Here is a 17,412-nt window from a genome sequence, read left to right on the forward strand (position 1 = left end):
TTACTTTTTCAGCAAAGATATCATTAACTGAACATAAAAACAAGTGTCTCCATCCACTGTCATTGATCAAATCCATGGGTTTTACTGGTGAATCAATGTTGAAGAAGATAACAGTGTTTCCACGGTAACAATGGAGCCTCTGAATGTCCAAATGGGTCATATCTGATGACCATGAAAAGATGACAAACTGTATTTTACACCAATTATTGACATGTATTGATAGGATTAATGGATCACCAGGTATTAAACACTTTAGATCAGTAGATGGTTTTGGTTGCCGGTGGCTGTTTGGGTCTTTATGGGTTAATGAAATGATTGTGATAATGTGATTTATTCTTGATAGATAAGTGTAACTGGGACTCAGTGTAATCATTGCCCCAGTCAAAGGTAATTACTGATGTGTAGAAATACAAATAAAAAGAAGAACGTGTCCGAAAACAAAATTATTCCAACTTTATGGGCAACATTGTATATGAATTTTACATTTATGGCTGTACATATTTAGGGCTGTGGACTAGTTTAATTTACAGACATGAATCATATTTTCTTAAATCACTACATGTTTGTAAAATGATTCCATGTTTCTCTATAAAGTCACCTGAACTCAGAAAAACAAGCCTGTTTTCAGCTGTAACAGGATTTTCCAGTGAATCCAAGAGTGTTTTTAAAGAGTCTATTTATCTTAAGATGAAGGCTTGTGTTAAAGGAAACCTGCATTCAGTTTATCACAAAACATCCAAAGTCAACACATATGGAGCTGTGGTTTTCACTGAAAAGGAAGGAGAAGGACAATTGTAATCTGAAAACAAACTAAAGCTGGCAGATAAATGTACTGAACTGTGAGGATGAGAAAAGTGCGTGTGGTGGGAGTTTGTTAAAAACCACATGTAAAACTCAAAGATCCAGAGGTGAAAGTAAGTCACACATGGAAGACGAGTCAGAACCTTTAAGTCTGGAGCAAATCCTGTTGTTTTTGTGGATGAAAGTTCCTACTGACAGCCATGAAACAGAAGTCAAGCCATCACTTAAGTAAAGCAAGTGATGAATTATTGAGTCATCACTTACAAGCTTCTCAAATGAACAAAGATGGTGAGTGGCGTTTTAATAGTCTACTGCACAGGTGTCAAACATACAGCCCCCCACCCCCATGTCAGGTGGATCAGGGACTTTATGTTTCACCTGAAGTCGGAGAAGATCAAATTCACTCTGAGAGGAAATAAGGACAATTTTAACAAGGTTTGCAGGCCTTTTCTGACTTATTTCGACATTATTGATGTAATAAACTGGAACTAGTGGAGTACAGGGTGTCCCATAAGTCTCCACACATAGGAGACATAATACATTCCATACATATATGGTTCTAACATGTATTTCTTTATATTTCTTCTTTATAGTTCTTCAGCAGACACGCATTGAAATGTGTTCCTGACAAAATGGCAGTCATATAGGGCATATTATATAAATAAAAATGGTTTATGTCAAGAAACATTTATTTTTCCTATGTATGGAGACTTATGGGACACCCTGTATATTTGTATATTTCTACATATTTAGATGAAGACTGGTAACTTAAACCAATGCTGTGTTTATTTATTTCCCTTTTTTTTTCTTTTTAAATTTACTTATTTTTAAAATTTATTTGTATTTATTTACTTACCTCTTTACAATTTACTATTTGTATTTTGTGTTCTCTTTTCCTTTAGAGCACAGGTGTCAAACACATGGTCTGGGGACCAAATCCAGCCCGCCAAAGGGTCCAATCTGGCCCCTGGGATGAATTTGTGAAATGTAAAAATTACACTAAAGATATTATCACTCAAGGATTTTCAATCTAAAGTAGGCCAGACCAGTAAAATACTACCATAATAACCTACAAATAATGAAAAAAAGCAATTTTTTTCTTTTTGTTTTAGTGTCAAAAAAGTAAAATTACCCAAAAATGTTTACATTTACAGACTGGCTTTTCACAAAAAATATGAACAACTTGAAATGTCTTAAGAGAAGTATGTAGTATTTTAACAATTTTCTGCCTATTATCAAATGTGTGTATTTCTAGATCCACTGTGATCTGTAAGTTGTGATGCACATGTATAAATGATAAACTCAGGTGTAATATTGTTAAAATTACACTTATTTTTCTTCAGAATTTTCAGGTTCATTTTTGTTCATGTTACGTTCAAGTACGGTTCGTAGATGTAAACATTTTAATTAAGGAATTTTACTTTTTTCACTCAAAAACATAGAGAACACTTTGGAGCTGATATTATTTTTAAGTTCTTGTCCTATTATTTATATTATTTTACTGGTCCTTCCCACTTTATTTAACATTAGGCTGTATGTGCCCCCTGAACTGAAATGAGTTTGACACCCCTGCTTTAGAGGATCTTGGATCATGGGGTGGGGGTGAGGCAAGAGGGGAATGAGGGGATCTACTGTGTAAATTTACTGCATTTGTGATTTGTATGTGTTCAGCCAAAAAATGTCAACAGGTCCATCAATGTTGTAGAAGATGATGGTGTTTCCACGTTCACTACAGAGCCTCTGAACGTCCAAATGGGTCATATCTGATGACCATGAAAAGATGACAAACTGCATTTTACACCAATTATTGACATGTATTGATAGAATTAGTGGAACAACAGGTATTAAACAGTTTAGAACAGTAGATGGTTTTGGTCACCAGTGGCTGTTTGAGTCTTTATAGGTTAAAGCTCTGACAGTTTCACTTATGAGTTTATACTTTCACCATAATTAATTAATAATTAGAAAAGAATGATTGAAAAAGTTACCCATTATTCCACAAACACTGTTAAAACCTTGGACATTCCAGGTTTGTGTCACAGAGAAAGCACTGAAACAAACTGAACACCTTATGCTTTTGTTGTATTTCTAAATGCTGACGATAACAACAGGAAGCTCCTCCTGTTTCCTTACACAAACATTCTTGTCTTTGTAGCATCAGTGCTGTGTTTTACAGTGAATGCTCTGCTGCACATTTGGCACATTTTATTCTGAAAATACAGAGTGCATCACACCAGAAATCATGTACCTGCTCTTGTTTATAAATTACTTAACTTTTCATCGGTGATGCCAAAAGATATTGAAATGACTGTGGGCTGTTTTAATGCTTGTGAGGTTCAAAGTACGAGGTAGTCCGGCAGATTTCATCAGGTCAAACACAGCGGTGAAACTCAGTGTGATTCGTTGCAAAAGTGCAATCATAGAAAGCTGTTGTGTGAAAAGCAAAGCACAATTCATTATAAAAACAACAAACAGGAACATACTGAGCCTATTATGTGATTTACAGTGTAGCGTGTCTAATTAGTCCTACATTTATTCATTTCCTGTTTTTCCCCCAAATACAGTTTGAGCTAAACTTCGGACACTTTAATAATCTCAGAATATCTTCACAACATTGCTGCTTTTCACAAATGACTGGCTGCTTTGCACACACACAGTAAAATCTGAAAGCTTGTTTACGTACTGGTTAGTATTACAGAACATCCTGCACATATAAAATACGACTATCAGTGAGAACCAACAGCAGGTGGGTCTTATTTCAGTCACGGAGGATGTTGGAGGTGAAGTCGTCTTCTCACTGTAACGGTGAGCTCTTGGTGGGGATCATTATTCTGGAGTCCATGCTTCTGATCAAAGGTACTGGAAAAGGACAAGGAGAAAACCAGTTTAATGAGTGAGTATAAGTAAATAACTGAAGCCCTTAGGAACTCTGGGACTAAACACCCCCCCCCCCATCACGTCACGCATTTGCACTGGATAAGCAAAGTCTGTTTTGTACTTGAATTTACCAACATTATTCTTCAGTTCTGATGTCAACTTCAAGTTCACCACCTACAGAAAACCACCAAAAGACAGAACAAGTGGTGCCAGGCACAACAAACCCCACCCTTTGCACATATTGTAGCTTATTTTGGCATCGACCCAGCTGATGCCATCATGTCTATGTATGTGGTGATGTCAGCACATCAGTTGCCTCTATATATGTCACAAGTCTGCAGTAAATTGAAACAAAATTGATGTTTTTATAGACATTTGAAATTTTTGCCCATTATAAGGAAATGGGAGAAGAAAAAAAATTTAAAAAATTCAGAAAAAATTAGAACTTAGACCAACTTTTCCCAAAAGGTAACTACATCTATTCTGGGTCACTGGCAATCTATAAACACAATTTGGTATGAATTCAACCAATAGTTTTGCTGTTACAGACATTTGAAATTTTCCCCATTATAAATGAATGGGGAAAAAAAAGGAGTTTAAAAATTCATAAAAAATGTGAACCTTAACCTACCGTTCCCAAAATGTAATCAGATCTGTTCTGGGTCACTGGCAATCGATAAACCCAATTTGATATGAATTCAACCAATATCTGCTAGAGTGTTAACAAACAAAGAAACAAACAAACCGAACCAAAACCCTTGCCTCCCCTTAGGGGGGCGGGGAAATAATCCTAACTATAGATGTCATCCATCTCATCTTCTTAGATGTCGTCCTTCTGAAAGACTTAAAGTGTACCTGTACTGATTATGTTTACGACATTAATTGTGCTTTATGTATTACTTATAAGTAAAGACAGGCACAAATTCAGTAAAAAAAAAATCACCGTATATGCACCACACTGGACCTTTTTTTATGTGAATTACAGGCTGGTGCAGAACCTGTGGGGAGCAGCCATTGCCGTCCAGAAGTGACATACCCACCGCTGTTTCCAGGTGATGGAGTGCGAGTAAATAAGCAGCAGTCAGTGAGTGAGACTGAGTGGAAAGCACAAGTTTGCACTTGTTCGTGCAGCCGTAAGCTTTGCACCCAGCACTGGCCAATAGTGTGTCATCTTAGACTGGTGTGTGCTGGACGGGGTCAGTGACCAGTTCATCTCAGCCCACGTAATCAAATAAACCAGTGAGTCTGCATCACTACCGGTGCTGGAACAACCCGTGAAGGCAACATGTTGCTAACCACGCCTGACTGACAAAGCAGTGACTTAGTACTTGACAACGGGCTATAACGCAAGTTACCTGATGGAACCACTAGTATTATATAGGATCTTCTGCAATAGCTAGCAATGAAAATTCCCTACAGGTACCCTTTAAGTTTGCTTTTTCAGTAAGTATCCATGATAATTATGATTTGAGTCTTCGGGATTTGGACTTAAAGGACTTTTAAAGTTTTCATTAATCATCAGCGGTGCAGCCTCCGTACTCCTCAACCAGAAAATAGGCTAAATAAATGCATAGAGGGAAGAAAATATAAAATAAAATGAAATATTGCATATCCAGTTGAATCACAGAATTGGCGAATCACACAGGACTAATATGCTGCAATAGCATAGATATTATTTGCAATGGATTTTTTTACTTTACAAATTACAGACATGGCAGAGTTGCACAGGACTGAGATCACCAATAACCTCTGTGTTTATTACAAACAGGTAGTACTAGTCCTGTGCAAATAGGGATATAGTGTACAGTTCCATTTCCAACATACCTGTAAGGTTAAAGGTAGTACTTTAAGTTCACTGTTCAGCCTTTGCATTTTAGACTGAGGCTTACTCAAGTGTTCTTTCACCACTTAACACTGATCTACACCACATATGAAGGATTAGTTTTAATGCTTTACTGTGCTCTCCTCTATTGCTCAATATCTTTAACTGACTGTGTGGCGCCACAAAGAACCTAAACATTAATGTATAAGTCATTTGTCTGAAATTCTCTCCCTGACTTGCTCACCAAGCACAGTTTATGCTCATCTCATGGGCTGTCTGAGGGGTCAAAACCAGTTCTTTCCCATTTTAAAAGTAAAGATAGAACAATTGATAGATATGATAGACTAATACTAAATGAATGGAACTGGTGGATCTAAAAAGTATTTTGACAAAAATCTGAGGTTGTTTTTGTTTTTGATCCCTGTCCCACTGGTCTGGACATTATCACTTTGTCTCAGACTCCACAGTTTGTCAAAAGCCTTTGTCTTACATTTGTCTCTGCAGCTCTTATAATGTTGTTTTCTTGTACATTTAATATATAATATGGCCTTTTTGTTTGGTTCTTGTATTAATTCACTGAAAGTTGCGGACTCTGTACTGGTCCGGTGTCAGGGTTTATTTCAGCCATGACGTTTCAAACAGACTATAGTGCAGCTTGAAATGTCACAGCTGAAATAAACCTGAACATGGGAGCTACACTGGTGTGGGAATTTTGTTTCTTGTATTACTCTTGATACATTTACTCTCCTGCCCCAGGATAATACAATAATGGAATAGTAGGATTATTCCCTATGGGTATGTGCATGTCTTGGCACTTCACTCTTCATTGGTCCGCACATGCACACACATTATTATTAGCCAAATGTGCCCCCATTGCACTTATTCACATTTACCTTTTATTGATACAAGGATTTTTGCACCTCTCTACACACACAAACTTTTTTGCAACATTTTAAATTTTTTTATTAACCTAAAATTTCAGCATTTCCACTTGACACATTTTTCAACATGCAAATTGAAAATGTGCTTACATTATCAAGCTCAATCACGTAAAATGTACATAAAAGTTTGAGTTTTAAAAAATAAAATACAATGCATTACCCAGCAATTTACTGGGGAAAACTTGACATTAAATGTAATTTTGCCAATTAAAATGACTTTACAATGACCACTGCATTACTGCATGTTAAATGTATTGAGACAGAGTGCTGTATAGTATATTAGTGTAGATAGGTGCTCTGATAAGGCACACAGAAGCTTTGGCCAAGTGTCAGGTTTGTACTTGTGTGCGTGGGTGTGAATAGTGTGCAGCTCTCCTACCTGTATAATACACATTCGTGTCCCATCCCTCCTTCAGCCAGGCAGAGTTCCTTGTGTCCTCCCGAGACTGTAGGCTTTCATAAGCTGGAATCAACAGTAACCAAAACATGCACAATCAGATTATGCGTAAACAAAGCCATAAAACAGCCAACTTTTCGGTGGAGATACCTTTCTTGGAAGCATGCTGAAACAGGTCAGTTATTTTAACTGCTCCTATTTCAAACATTTCCTCTTTTACATGAGCTGCACTGAATGTAAAACAGCCACAAATAAACTACTTCCACCATTCTTTGCTTCTGTCAGTGAATCAGTTGGAGATAGAATAGAATAGAATAGAATAGAATGCCTTTATTGTCATTATACATATGTACAACAAAATTAAAAGAGACAACTCTCTAGTGGTGCGTAGTGCAAAACAGTTTAAAAGAAAGAAAGTGTAAATATACTGTATATACAGAATAAAAACAAGCAAGTCACCAACCAAGAAACAGTAGAGATAAATATACAGGGGTTGGACAAAATAATGGAAACACCTTCTAAGATGCCACAATGTTAGGTGTTTCCATTATTTTGTCCAACCCCTGTATATTGCACTTTGACCCTGGCTGGACACTAAGGATATGTTAAATATATATCCTTATTTGAGGTCTTGTCATGGCAGTGAGTTCAGTACCCATATTGCACTTGGGTAAAATGTGCTGCTAAATCTGGAGGTGCGGTAATGTAAATGTAAATGACTTGAACACTGTGGTGTTTTTTAAAATAAATGAGCAATTTAGGTACATCTGATGCAAAGTTTTCTCACTCAAACAACATACTCACCCCATAAATGATGAACAACGTACAGGTCTCCAATCTGCGAGAAGAACCCACCCACTGCTTCACTGTTTTCCTGTCTGTATTTGATTGCCCTTGCCCTGTTGTAAAACATGTTTTACCTTCAATGGTGACATATTTACTAAAGCATTTGTCAAAAACCAATGAATGCATACACTGCTGAAGACCAACTTCATAGCTGTCCTATTTATGTAAGTAAATCAGCACTGCCTTACCAGTGGTTTCCCCATTCAAGCATGGTTCCTGGCTGAAACAGAAGTGACAAGATAAACATTAACACCGGGTAAAATGAAAATGGGGCGTTTAAAAATCACCCACATCCGAAAAACATTTACATTTTTCAAGTACTCATACAGCCTGAGCAACAAATGCTCCCGTATGAATCAGTACCCTCCAAACAATTAAACAGCACCACAGGACATGAACCAACATGTATGAAACGCTGAAAAGGGCTGGTTACACACTGATTTACTGTCACTGTTAATTTACAATAACAATCCAACAATATTTTTTTACTTCCCACAAGTAAGAAAGAAAGTAATTGTCTTAGGAAATAGCTTTATTATACTGTACACAAACCACTTGAACTCCTGCTATCACAGTTTACCAGAAATAACAGTCTAATCTCCTGTCAGCGAGTGATCTCACAGCAAATACACCTAGTTGTTTAGATAAGGAGTAAAAGTGCATGACTCAACAAGCATGAAGTCAACAAGCAGCTTAAAAGTGCAAAAATATCAGCTGCATACTCAGAAAAATGTGTGGTGTGATTATATCCGCACTGTGACACAAAAACTGAACAGAACAGTGCCACTATAAAACTATGAAACCTGGGTTCAGCCTCCTTATCAACGTCGTTTAATTTACAGCACAAATGACAGTTTCGACATTCCAATGACATGTTCTATGAGACGTAAAACACTTCTGTATATGATATATGAATGTGCAACAAAAACAATTGTGCAATTTAATGTTTCTAAGTGCTTTTCCATTCACTGCATTTAGTCTGGAATTTTTAGACACACTGCACCATGGACCGGTTTATTTACAGTGAAAACATGATGATTTAGATTTAGGATCATGCACGGAGAGTTACGAAAGTCTGTTCTCACTAAAACACAAAAAGAAGAAAAACAGAAGATACAAGTAAAGTTAAAAACAAGGTGACTTTTTACACACAATTGAACAGGGAAATGAAGGGTAGATGAAAGCAGCAGGAAGTGTCACTTATATCCTGAACAGTTTGTTTAGAACGGTCACAGAATTACAGGGTGACAGCAAAACTAACCAGAATAAATGAATAGAACGCAACAAAAACCTAAACCTTGGATCAGTTTTCCAGATGTGAAAAACACTTTAAAGGATCCAATTGCATAAAAAAAATTTCAAATAATAATCAGATAACACATTTTTTGAGTGTATAATATACAGAACATAGTTACCTTGAGATGGTAGGTGCGCATTTCGTAGATATTAGGTCCTGGTCTGGGAAAGGGTTCATTCCAGAAACTGAACTCCAGCAGAAGCTGGTTCCGCCTTGAAATCAGCATTTTTGACCTCTCTTTTCGAAACTCGATATACTCCTGAAGACAGAAAGTTTTTGGATGTAAAAAAAACAAAAAAACAAAGAAATCACCAAAAACAGCATATTGTTGTAGAATACGCTAAGAATGTTAAAAATGCGCACTCAAGAGAATGAGTTTGGTCAAATTATCCTTTTTTCTTCTTTAAGCATTCAAGTTAAAAATAAAGGCAAGTGTCATATACTGTATACAGGAATATTCTTCTTCTTAGTATTATTATTATTATTGTTATTATTATTGGAGGAATTTAGGTTCATTTCAGTTCTGCCAACAGGTAAGTGTAAGTATCGAGTAAAAAGATATTGTGTGAACAAATTTAAAGCTATTGTAACATCAGAAAAGTACAATTACACACAGAAAAAGATGACTCCTATTTACAAGAAGAAATTAAAATGCTAACAAATGAAATTAGATAAAATATTCTTGACAGTAGAAACCTTACAAAGTCCAACCTCTAATAGTAGATCTCTAAGGTCTACTATTTCTGTAGTTGAAAACATGTTTTAAGGGTCCTAAAACATAAAATTTTCTTTCTGCTTTGTTGTTTCCATGATTCTATGCAACAAAAATAAACTTTAAACACCTTGTTCTTCCTCAACTTGCTCAGGCATTCAGTCAAAGCTGGGTATCCTCCTCTGTACCGCCACAGATGCACTGCAAAAACACAACAGCAGATGTCACTGTTGTACTGTGTGAAGTATGATGCCACCCACACAGCCCATACACACGCCCCCATTAGCATTCGAACACTTCTTGCTCAGTATTCTTAACATATACTGTACACTGCTCGTTATCATATGTTAAATGAGAGGTGTTGACGTGGAGTCATCTGTGTGCGTTCAGTACATTTTTCTATCAAACACTTTTACAGTCACACTGCAGCATCTCAAATGAAGTGGTTCTTCTCATGAGGCCTTGAGACGTAAAAATGAATCCAGTCTGCTGTACATGGAGACTCTGATCATGAACAGCCTACTCTTTTCATTGTGCTTTGGCTTTTTACTGTCCAAGTGCTTCTTACCAGCTTGGTCTTGTTCTCCATACCAGGTATTCCAGCTTCCAATCAGCTCACATGGATAGTCCTGGTCCTGGTGGAGCTGGCTTTGCACCTCAGCCCTAATATTAGTGTGAAAAAAAAAAAAAAAATTACATATATTGGCTATATGAGTGTGTTTTTTACTACATCAACTAAAGCGGAACCCAGGGCACATAAAGTCCACAATTACCCAACCTGCTGCCACACTGGAAGCCATTATTCCCATCACTTCAATTTAACGCTAAATTGATCTTATGATTCTGTAGGAATACCATTACAATCTGGGATGGAAGTCCGCCTTGTTAATGGATAAAACTAACAGTGGATTTTATGGAAATATGTTCCAATTAAACAAGCAAAGCAAGTTATTTGGTAGACATAAAGCAGGAAATGCTTTAAAGTGGTGGAAATAGAAAAAAGTGCAAGAGCATACTCACTGCAGGTCGTTGTATGCGTCAAGGCATTCAGGTTTGACGTTATGAACTAAAAAAGAGAGACAGATTCATCAGAATAGATGTGGATTTTTTTTTTTTTTTTTTAAACACAAGCAACAGTCAAATTCTTCAACAAAGTAATTTCACACTCCGGTTCAACAAAGACTTCTATATACAAAACTGATTTGCTTTCAGTGGCTTATAGGCTATGTGGCTGATAGAGTGCTCAAATTGAAATCCGTACATGGTGTGATGTACGCCACGGAAAAGATCAAAGCTGGGGAGAGTGATAGATTTCTCGAGCCAAGACAGACAAAGTAAGTAATCATCAGACTCTCAAAGAAAACCAGACAAAATGTTCTGGAGTCAGCTACAAAAGTTTACAGACTAGAAACATTATATATGTGTGTTTTTAATCAAGTGTTTCTATGTGGTCTATATTCGTGCCATGTATCTCAACACTCCCCTGATATTACTGTCATTTGTCTGAGGTTACAGAGGCCACGTTGATTCAATTACGCAAACATGATTTCTTTAGCCAGTTTTCTTTACAGATAAATGCAGGATGCACAGTTAAGACTCTGAACTGAATCTGTTTCATAATAAAGTGATGTAACTGCATCATATTCATTTGGATTTAACCTCTGAGCAAATTGATGCTTAAGGAAGTAAAGTTTGACTTAAGTAATCATCCCGATACTTACATTGAATTTTGTACAGGTTGCTGGTCTCTTTCTTTGACAGCAGGTTGGAGTGGGCATCTTTCCTGGCATCGACTTTGTGCACAAATATGGAACGGAACCAGCCTTTGTCGCCGTTCTCAGAAAACCACCTACACAGCAACAAGATGAAAGAAAGTTTCACAAAGGCTCAAAGCCACAACAGAAACTGTCGATATATATTTGAGGGAGAAAAAAAAGAAAAACTTAAAAGGAACATGGAGATATGCATGACATATGGTCTACGAGATAGTCATGCCAATATGCTTTGATATGAAAAGACATGCATACTGTATGAGCGAGGGGGCTGAAAGTCGTGGCTTGTGACTTCAGCATAAAACTTCAGTTTGAATCACCCCGGGGTGGATAAGAGGGGACTATCGCTCAGTCTAGGAACAACTGTTATGATCTAAGAGGTTGCAATCAGCAGCTCAAGATGAATGACTGTCTCTTACAGTAAGATAGGACAGAAACTAGATAAATCTGTGACGCTGTATGCTTTGGAGTTCGTCCAATAAAATAGAACAACTGTAAGAGCCATACAATCATAACGGCCCGCACTTGAAAACCCTCAGCCTTCAGTCCACGCTAAAGTTTTTGCACACATGGACGATGAACTGATGACAACATCCTGTGGCAACGACTGAGGATAATAAAAGCAAAGAGGTCATACTACTAAAAGTAAATCATTTGTGGCTTCATGTTTTAAAAATCATTCTAAAATTACAATATTTAGTGTCACAATTGATCCAATATTGACCAAAAGCACAGAATGAGAATTTGGAAAAAAAAAAAAAAAAAAAAAGAATTTATAACCCAATACAATACACATGGTAATCTACCAATTTAGCCCTAAATAAGTTGTTCCCAAACTTCTTCCGATCAATCTATGGATAAGTCAGTCTACTTATATCTCAGCAGGACCTACAGTACTGTCCAAAAGCCTTAAGCTTCCTTCATCTTTCTAGGCTTTGCAGGATTAAAATTAGCATATATATGCACAGTCTTGAAAGATACACACAAATGATACATACAAATGGGCTGTAAAGGTTAAAGTCAGAATTTAATGGGACCTCCGACATGTTGAATGAAACCTGGTATAAAACATCAGAAAATTAATGCATTAAATCTCATATTGTTTCAACAAAAGGGTTAAAGACATGTCAAGTGCAAAGGGAGGTCACACTAAATACTTACACTTCAGTTTATTTTTCTCTGAAACTGTTTTTAATGCTGTACATACTTCCCATATATCCAGATTGTAACTTAATACAGGGACTTTGAAACTTATAACAAACTAATGTTGGCCTAGGACTTGGATTTACAAAAGTATGTCTTGAACTGCCATAGAGTATTTGTTAAACTGACTCTTCCAGTGGTGAACAGTGCCACTTTCAGGATGATTGTATGTGTTATCTATTTTTTGATAATTTCCTTTTGTTTCATCTTTAAGTCTTAATTTCAGCTTGTTGAATCTTTTCCTTTTTTTAATCTTGATGTCATTATTGCCCTTTTCTACCATTCTTGTACTAGCTTATATATTTATTGTACTCTTGTACTACTGAAAGATTACTGCACATATCCTGTCAACATTATACATTTTAATCTGACAATTGGTGATCCAATAAAAACAGCTCTGTGACCCATTTTAGGTTGTGACCCTAAGTTTGGCAGGGGCTGCCTTAAAGTGAAGCAGCAGCAGTCATGTGATTGTTAATGTCCTGTGAGTTAGTGAGAGCTGCTCTCAGCCTGTGAGCGGCATGGAGGCTTCTCAGATGCACTGACCCAAAAAAGAAAACAGCAGAATGCAATACATGCAAAGTCATTGTTTGCATCACTGGAAGCTCAAAATCATTTTAATGTTAATGTGATACATAATTTGAATGCCATTACAGTTTGGCAGAAAAAATAACTCTAACAGTTTAATGGAAATATGTTCATTTCAGGAAAAAAAAATCATGTTAACACTGAGCGGTGTACTGGGTCAAAGGCAAAAAACAGCAATAATGTAAATACACGCTCATCAAGGACACTGTCTTCTCTAGAAAAGCACTCGTAGAGCGCAGACCTCCGCCAAGGCAGATCAGTGCCTCCCCACCCCCGATCACCACCAAAATTTAATCATTTGTTCCTTATGCCAGTATCAACATTTCCTGAAATTTTCATCCAAATCCGTCCATAACTTTTTGAGTTATCTTGCACACAGACAGACAGGCAGACAAACCAATGCCGACAAAAACATAACCTCCTTGGTGGAGGTAAAAATGTTGCAAGTGACCAATAACAGGTATCCCAACAAATTATACAATACTGAGAACAACAGTCATAAGAAATTCTGTCATATTCTCATTATATAAAGAGTAATAATTTATTTACCTCATGGATAAAGCCAACATTTTTCTACTCCAGAGAGCCTTTATCAGGCCATCTACAGTTAAGTTCATTTTTGAGGTATATTCAGAGTTACAACTGTTGTTACACTTGAATTATCATCAAATAATTTTACTCTGGTTTCCCATTTTACAAAATGAAGCACTTTAGGTTTTCTTCTGTATTCTGTGTTTGGCTTGATGCTAAGTTATCATTAATTAGTTAATAATTAATCATCTTGAATTTTTGTCCTTTTTCTCTACATTGCTCTTGGACTACAGAACTTCTAATTATATGTACAATTATCAAGATTAATTTCTTAAGAGTAAACCAACACTGTTTGCCATGCTATTTATGCATCATGCTGAAGTGCTCATACATGAAAACATGGTAATGAGCTACCATTTTAAAGGCAGGAAGGGCATAATTCCACATCATTAAACTAAATCTGAGAGCAGAATGATAAAACTGACCACTCACAGGACTGCATGTCTACTCATTTGCACGGACTCCACCACATGCGACTGGACATCAAATCCAAGGACATGTAAAAGACTTTCAGTACCAAGTAACTAAGTTAGTCAGTAAATAAATGAATAAATCCTGGCAGGAGTGCTTATAAGTCAACCTCAATAACCTTAATTAAAAGACTTTTCATCAGATGTAAAGGGCTGAACTTGGATCAGTCCAAAGAGACCAGCAGGTATATGCCTACTTTTGGATGAAGGAGCCCATATTTTCTTAAATTAATCGCGCTAAAGGCCCATTGATGACTCACAATCACTTTCTGTGGATTTTAATAGTCTAAAAACTTTCAAGGTCAGTGGGTCCTTTCTTCTAATAACAACCTCATGGGCCAATAGCTTTAATTGAAAACTAATTAGAATTACTTTTCCCCTGGTATCTTCTAAAAAAAAAAAAAAAAAAAAGATTATTAAAAAAAAAAAAAAAAAAAAAACAAAGACAAAAACCTCATTTTGTTTACAGCAAGAGAGTAAATGCATACAGTGTGGAAGCACAGATAAGTTGTTCACTAGTAGGAACTGTACTTTAGAGTAGCTTAAGGGGACAAAGTTCAGGGGTTCAGCAAATGATTAAAACTGGTCTGGAAAACTGACTTTGTGAAACTAGAAGTGTGAAGTTTTTCATCAAGGTGTGACAAAAACGCTCCCATACTAATGCACATAACGTTAACCCTTAAATGATATAACTGACGAAATGTACACCATATGAGTAAAAAAGAGTTTAAACATGAAATAATCTGATTTAATGAGCAAAGTATAAAATATCAATTAAAACGTCATTAAGTCTACTTTGAGGGGAGCTAATGTAACATGTGATTTTCAAGTTTGATTCAGATTAAAAAAAAAAAAAAAAAAAAAAAAAAAAAAAAGAGAAGTTTGAGATCCTGAACTTTATGCTAACTTTAGCAAAACAGTACATCCGGGTTTTCATACACAGCGTTAGCCTATAGCTAGCGTTATGCTAACGTAGCATTAAAATATTTCTTTACCTTGTCACTTGGTGCAGGTTGACAGAATACCTGAACAACATCTGCCCCCTGGACCATGCAGTACACGTCGTCGCCATGCTCTTCTGTGAAGGAGGTAAGAAGTACCAAGCTTTTTTTTTTTTTTTTTTTTTTTTTTTACACAGCGGTGGGTTAATATGTAACTAGCTTCCTATGGGTGTGTTTTGACAGCTAATCCTCATTACACGGAGGCCGCCGGAGATTTAAAAACACACGTGACTCAGTGACGCAAGACGTTACGCACAATCGATCAGACTAGAGTAGTTGAAGTATCTTCTACTATATCCCTAATGGTATTGTCTTACTTATGAAAAATCATCTTAGTTATCTAACATCACAGACAAATAAACCTTGTTTATTGATTAATGGCATTAATATATATATATATATATTTTTTTTTTTTCATTGTTTTTATTGCAGTTTTTTTGTTGTCCATTCAACTAAACAGTGTCTTTGAAATACTAGACACAAAACAAAACATAACATACACTACAGCTCTTACATAAAAAATAAAACACAAAAACATAGCTTGATACAGTAGGTGGTAGGTCAGACTTACAATGTACGGGAGTCATATTTGTAAGTATAACTGAAGTTCACAACAGTCCTTTTAAGAGGGTAGATGAACAGTCTGGTCCAATATAGTCCAAAAATGGGCGCCATACTCTGTAGAACTGATCTGCGTTGTTATGTATGATGTTGGTCAAATATTCTAGGGGTATCAGTTCAAAAAATTTTTTACGCCAACCACAGACAGAAGGAATCTTGTCCCTGACCCACTGCAAGAGAACATTTTTCCTTGCTGCAAATGTTAGAACATTATACAGTCTTTTACCAACTGTTGTTTTCACATTTTTACTTGGAAGACCCAGGATCAAGGACATGGGGTCCATTTCTGTATCAGTATGAAAAATTATTTCCATTTCACATACAATTTCAGCCAAATATTTTTGCAATTTGTGACAAGACCAGTAACAATGAGTTAAGGTTCCCACATCAGTTTTACACTTGAGACACAAAGGGGAAAGAGAGCAGTTGAAGAGATGTCTGCGGTGAGGGGATATATGTAATCTATGTAAAATTTTAAGTTGTATTGCTCTTGTCTGAGTGCAAATCGAAATCCTTTTTGCCAAAGACCAAACGGTATCCCATGTTCCTTCATCTATGTTCACATACAGCTCCTTCTCCCACACACCTCTGACCCGGCATTAATATTTTTAGTTTGAGCTGTAATAACAGACATATACGTAATGCATTGAATGAAAAGAAGAAAATCTCCCCCAGAGGTAAAGCAGTATGGAATTCAACTTTTGCTAAAATTGAGTGGTTAAAAGCATGGTCATTACCGTATAAATACTGTGTTACAAACATATTTAGAATTTTACATCTCAAAATTTTACATAACATATATCCATACATCCAACGTTATTTTGTGTCGATTTTATGATGTGGAAGAAATATGTAACTTTTGTCAATCTGAATCTGAATCTATTTTACACTTATTCTTTTTATGTGAACATTCTTCTAATTTTTGGTCCAAAATTGAAAATTATATCATATCTAAAAGTAACAATAAAATAAATATAACATCCCAAAATGTAATTACTTATTTTAAACATGATACTAACAATCTAGAATTTATTGTAAATTTATTCATATTATTTGGAAAATGTCATATACATAAAAACAAATATACTAAAACACACCCAAATTTTAAAATCTTCCCATTAGAATTTGAAAATTATATTAAATCTTTAGAATTAATATATAATAATAATAATAATAATAATAATAATAATAATAATAATAATAATAATAATAAAAAAAGCACTGATACATTGGCTATTTATAAACAAGTTTTCAATACTGACTGAACTCTCTGTTGCATTTATTTATTTATTTATTTATTTTTGTTAGATTTGTTATTTTTATTTATTTACTTAAATTTTTATACTATTATTTGTATATTATGTTTTGTGTCTTTAAATCTATGCAGTATTTTCTTAAACTTACATGTTCAAATGCTTTTCCCTTTTTTGACATCTTGCTGTTCAAATTTTTGTATTGTACACTCACATGTTT

General features: G+C 35.7%; 1 protein-coding gene across 1 annotated transcript; it reads right to left on the minus strand.

Annotated features, from left to right (window-relative positions):
- Positions 1–2,683: 2,683 nt before the first annotated feature.
- On the minus strand, positions 2,684–15,422 carry nipsnap1 (nipsnap homolog 1 (C. elegans)). Its single transcript, XM_030143714.1, has 10 exons — positions 15,313–15,422; positions 11,415–11,542; positions 10,714–10,759; positions 10,262–10,356; positions 9,824–9,894; positions 9,100–9,240; positions 7,873–7,904; positions 7,643–7,737; positions 6,821–6,904; positions 2,684–3,660 (listed from the first exon to the last, which is right to left on the minus strand). The coding sequence occupies exons 1-10, from the start codon at positions 15,387–15,389 to the stop codon at positions 3,596–3,598; spliced, it is 834 nt and encodes a 277-aa protein (XP_029999574.1). The 5' UTR covers positions 15,390–15,422; the 3' UTR covers positions 2,684–3,595.
- Between the last annotated feature and the right edge of the window lie 1,990 nt (positions 15,423–17,412).

Source organism: Sphaeramia orbicularis, chromosome 9, assembly GCF_902148855.1.
Source record: "Sphaeramia orbicularis chromosome 9, fSphaOr1.1, whole genome shotgun sequence".
Lineage (NCBI taxonomy): Eukaryota > Metazoa > Chordata > Actinopteri > Kurtiformes > Apogonidae > Sphaeramia > Sphaeramia orbicularis.

Excerpts from the sequence above, each read along its gene's own strand:
- nipsnap1 (XM_030143714.1), bottom strand. The coding sequence starts at position 15,389 with ATGGCGACGACGTGTACTGCATGGTCCAGGGGGCAGATGTTGTTCAGG. Across the intron at positions 9,241-9,823 it reads GCAAGTTGAGGAAGAACAAG|GAGTATATCGAGTTTCGAAA; the intron begins GTGTTTAAAGTT and ends TTCTGTCTTCAG. Across the intron at positions 3,661-6,820 it reads CACGAATGTGTATTATACAG|TACCTTTGATCAGAAGCATG; the intron begins GTAGGAGAGCTG and ends GTCCTTTTCCAG.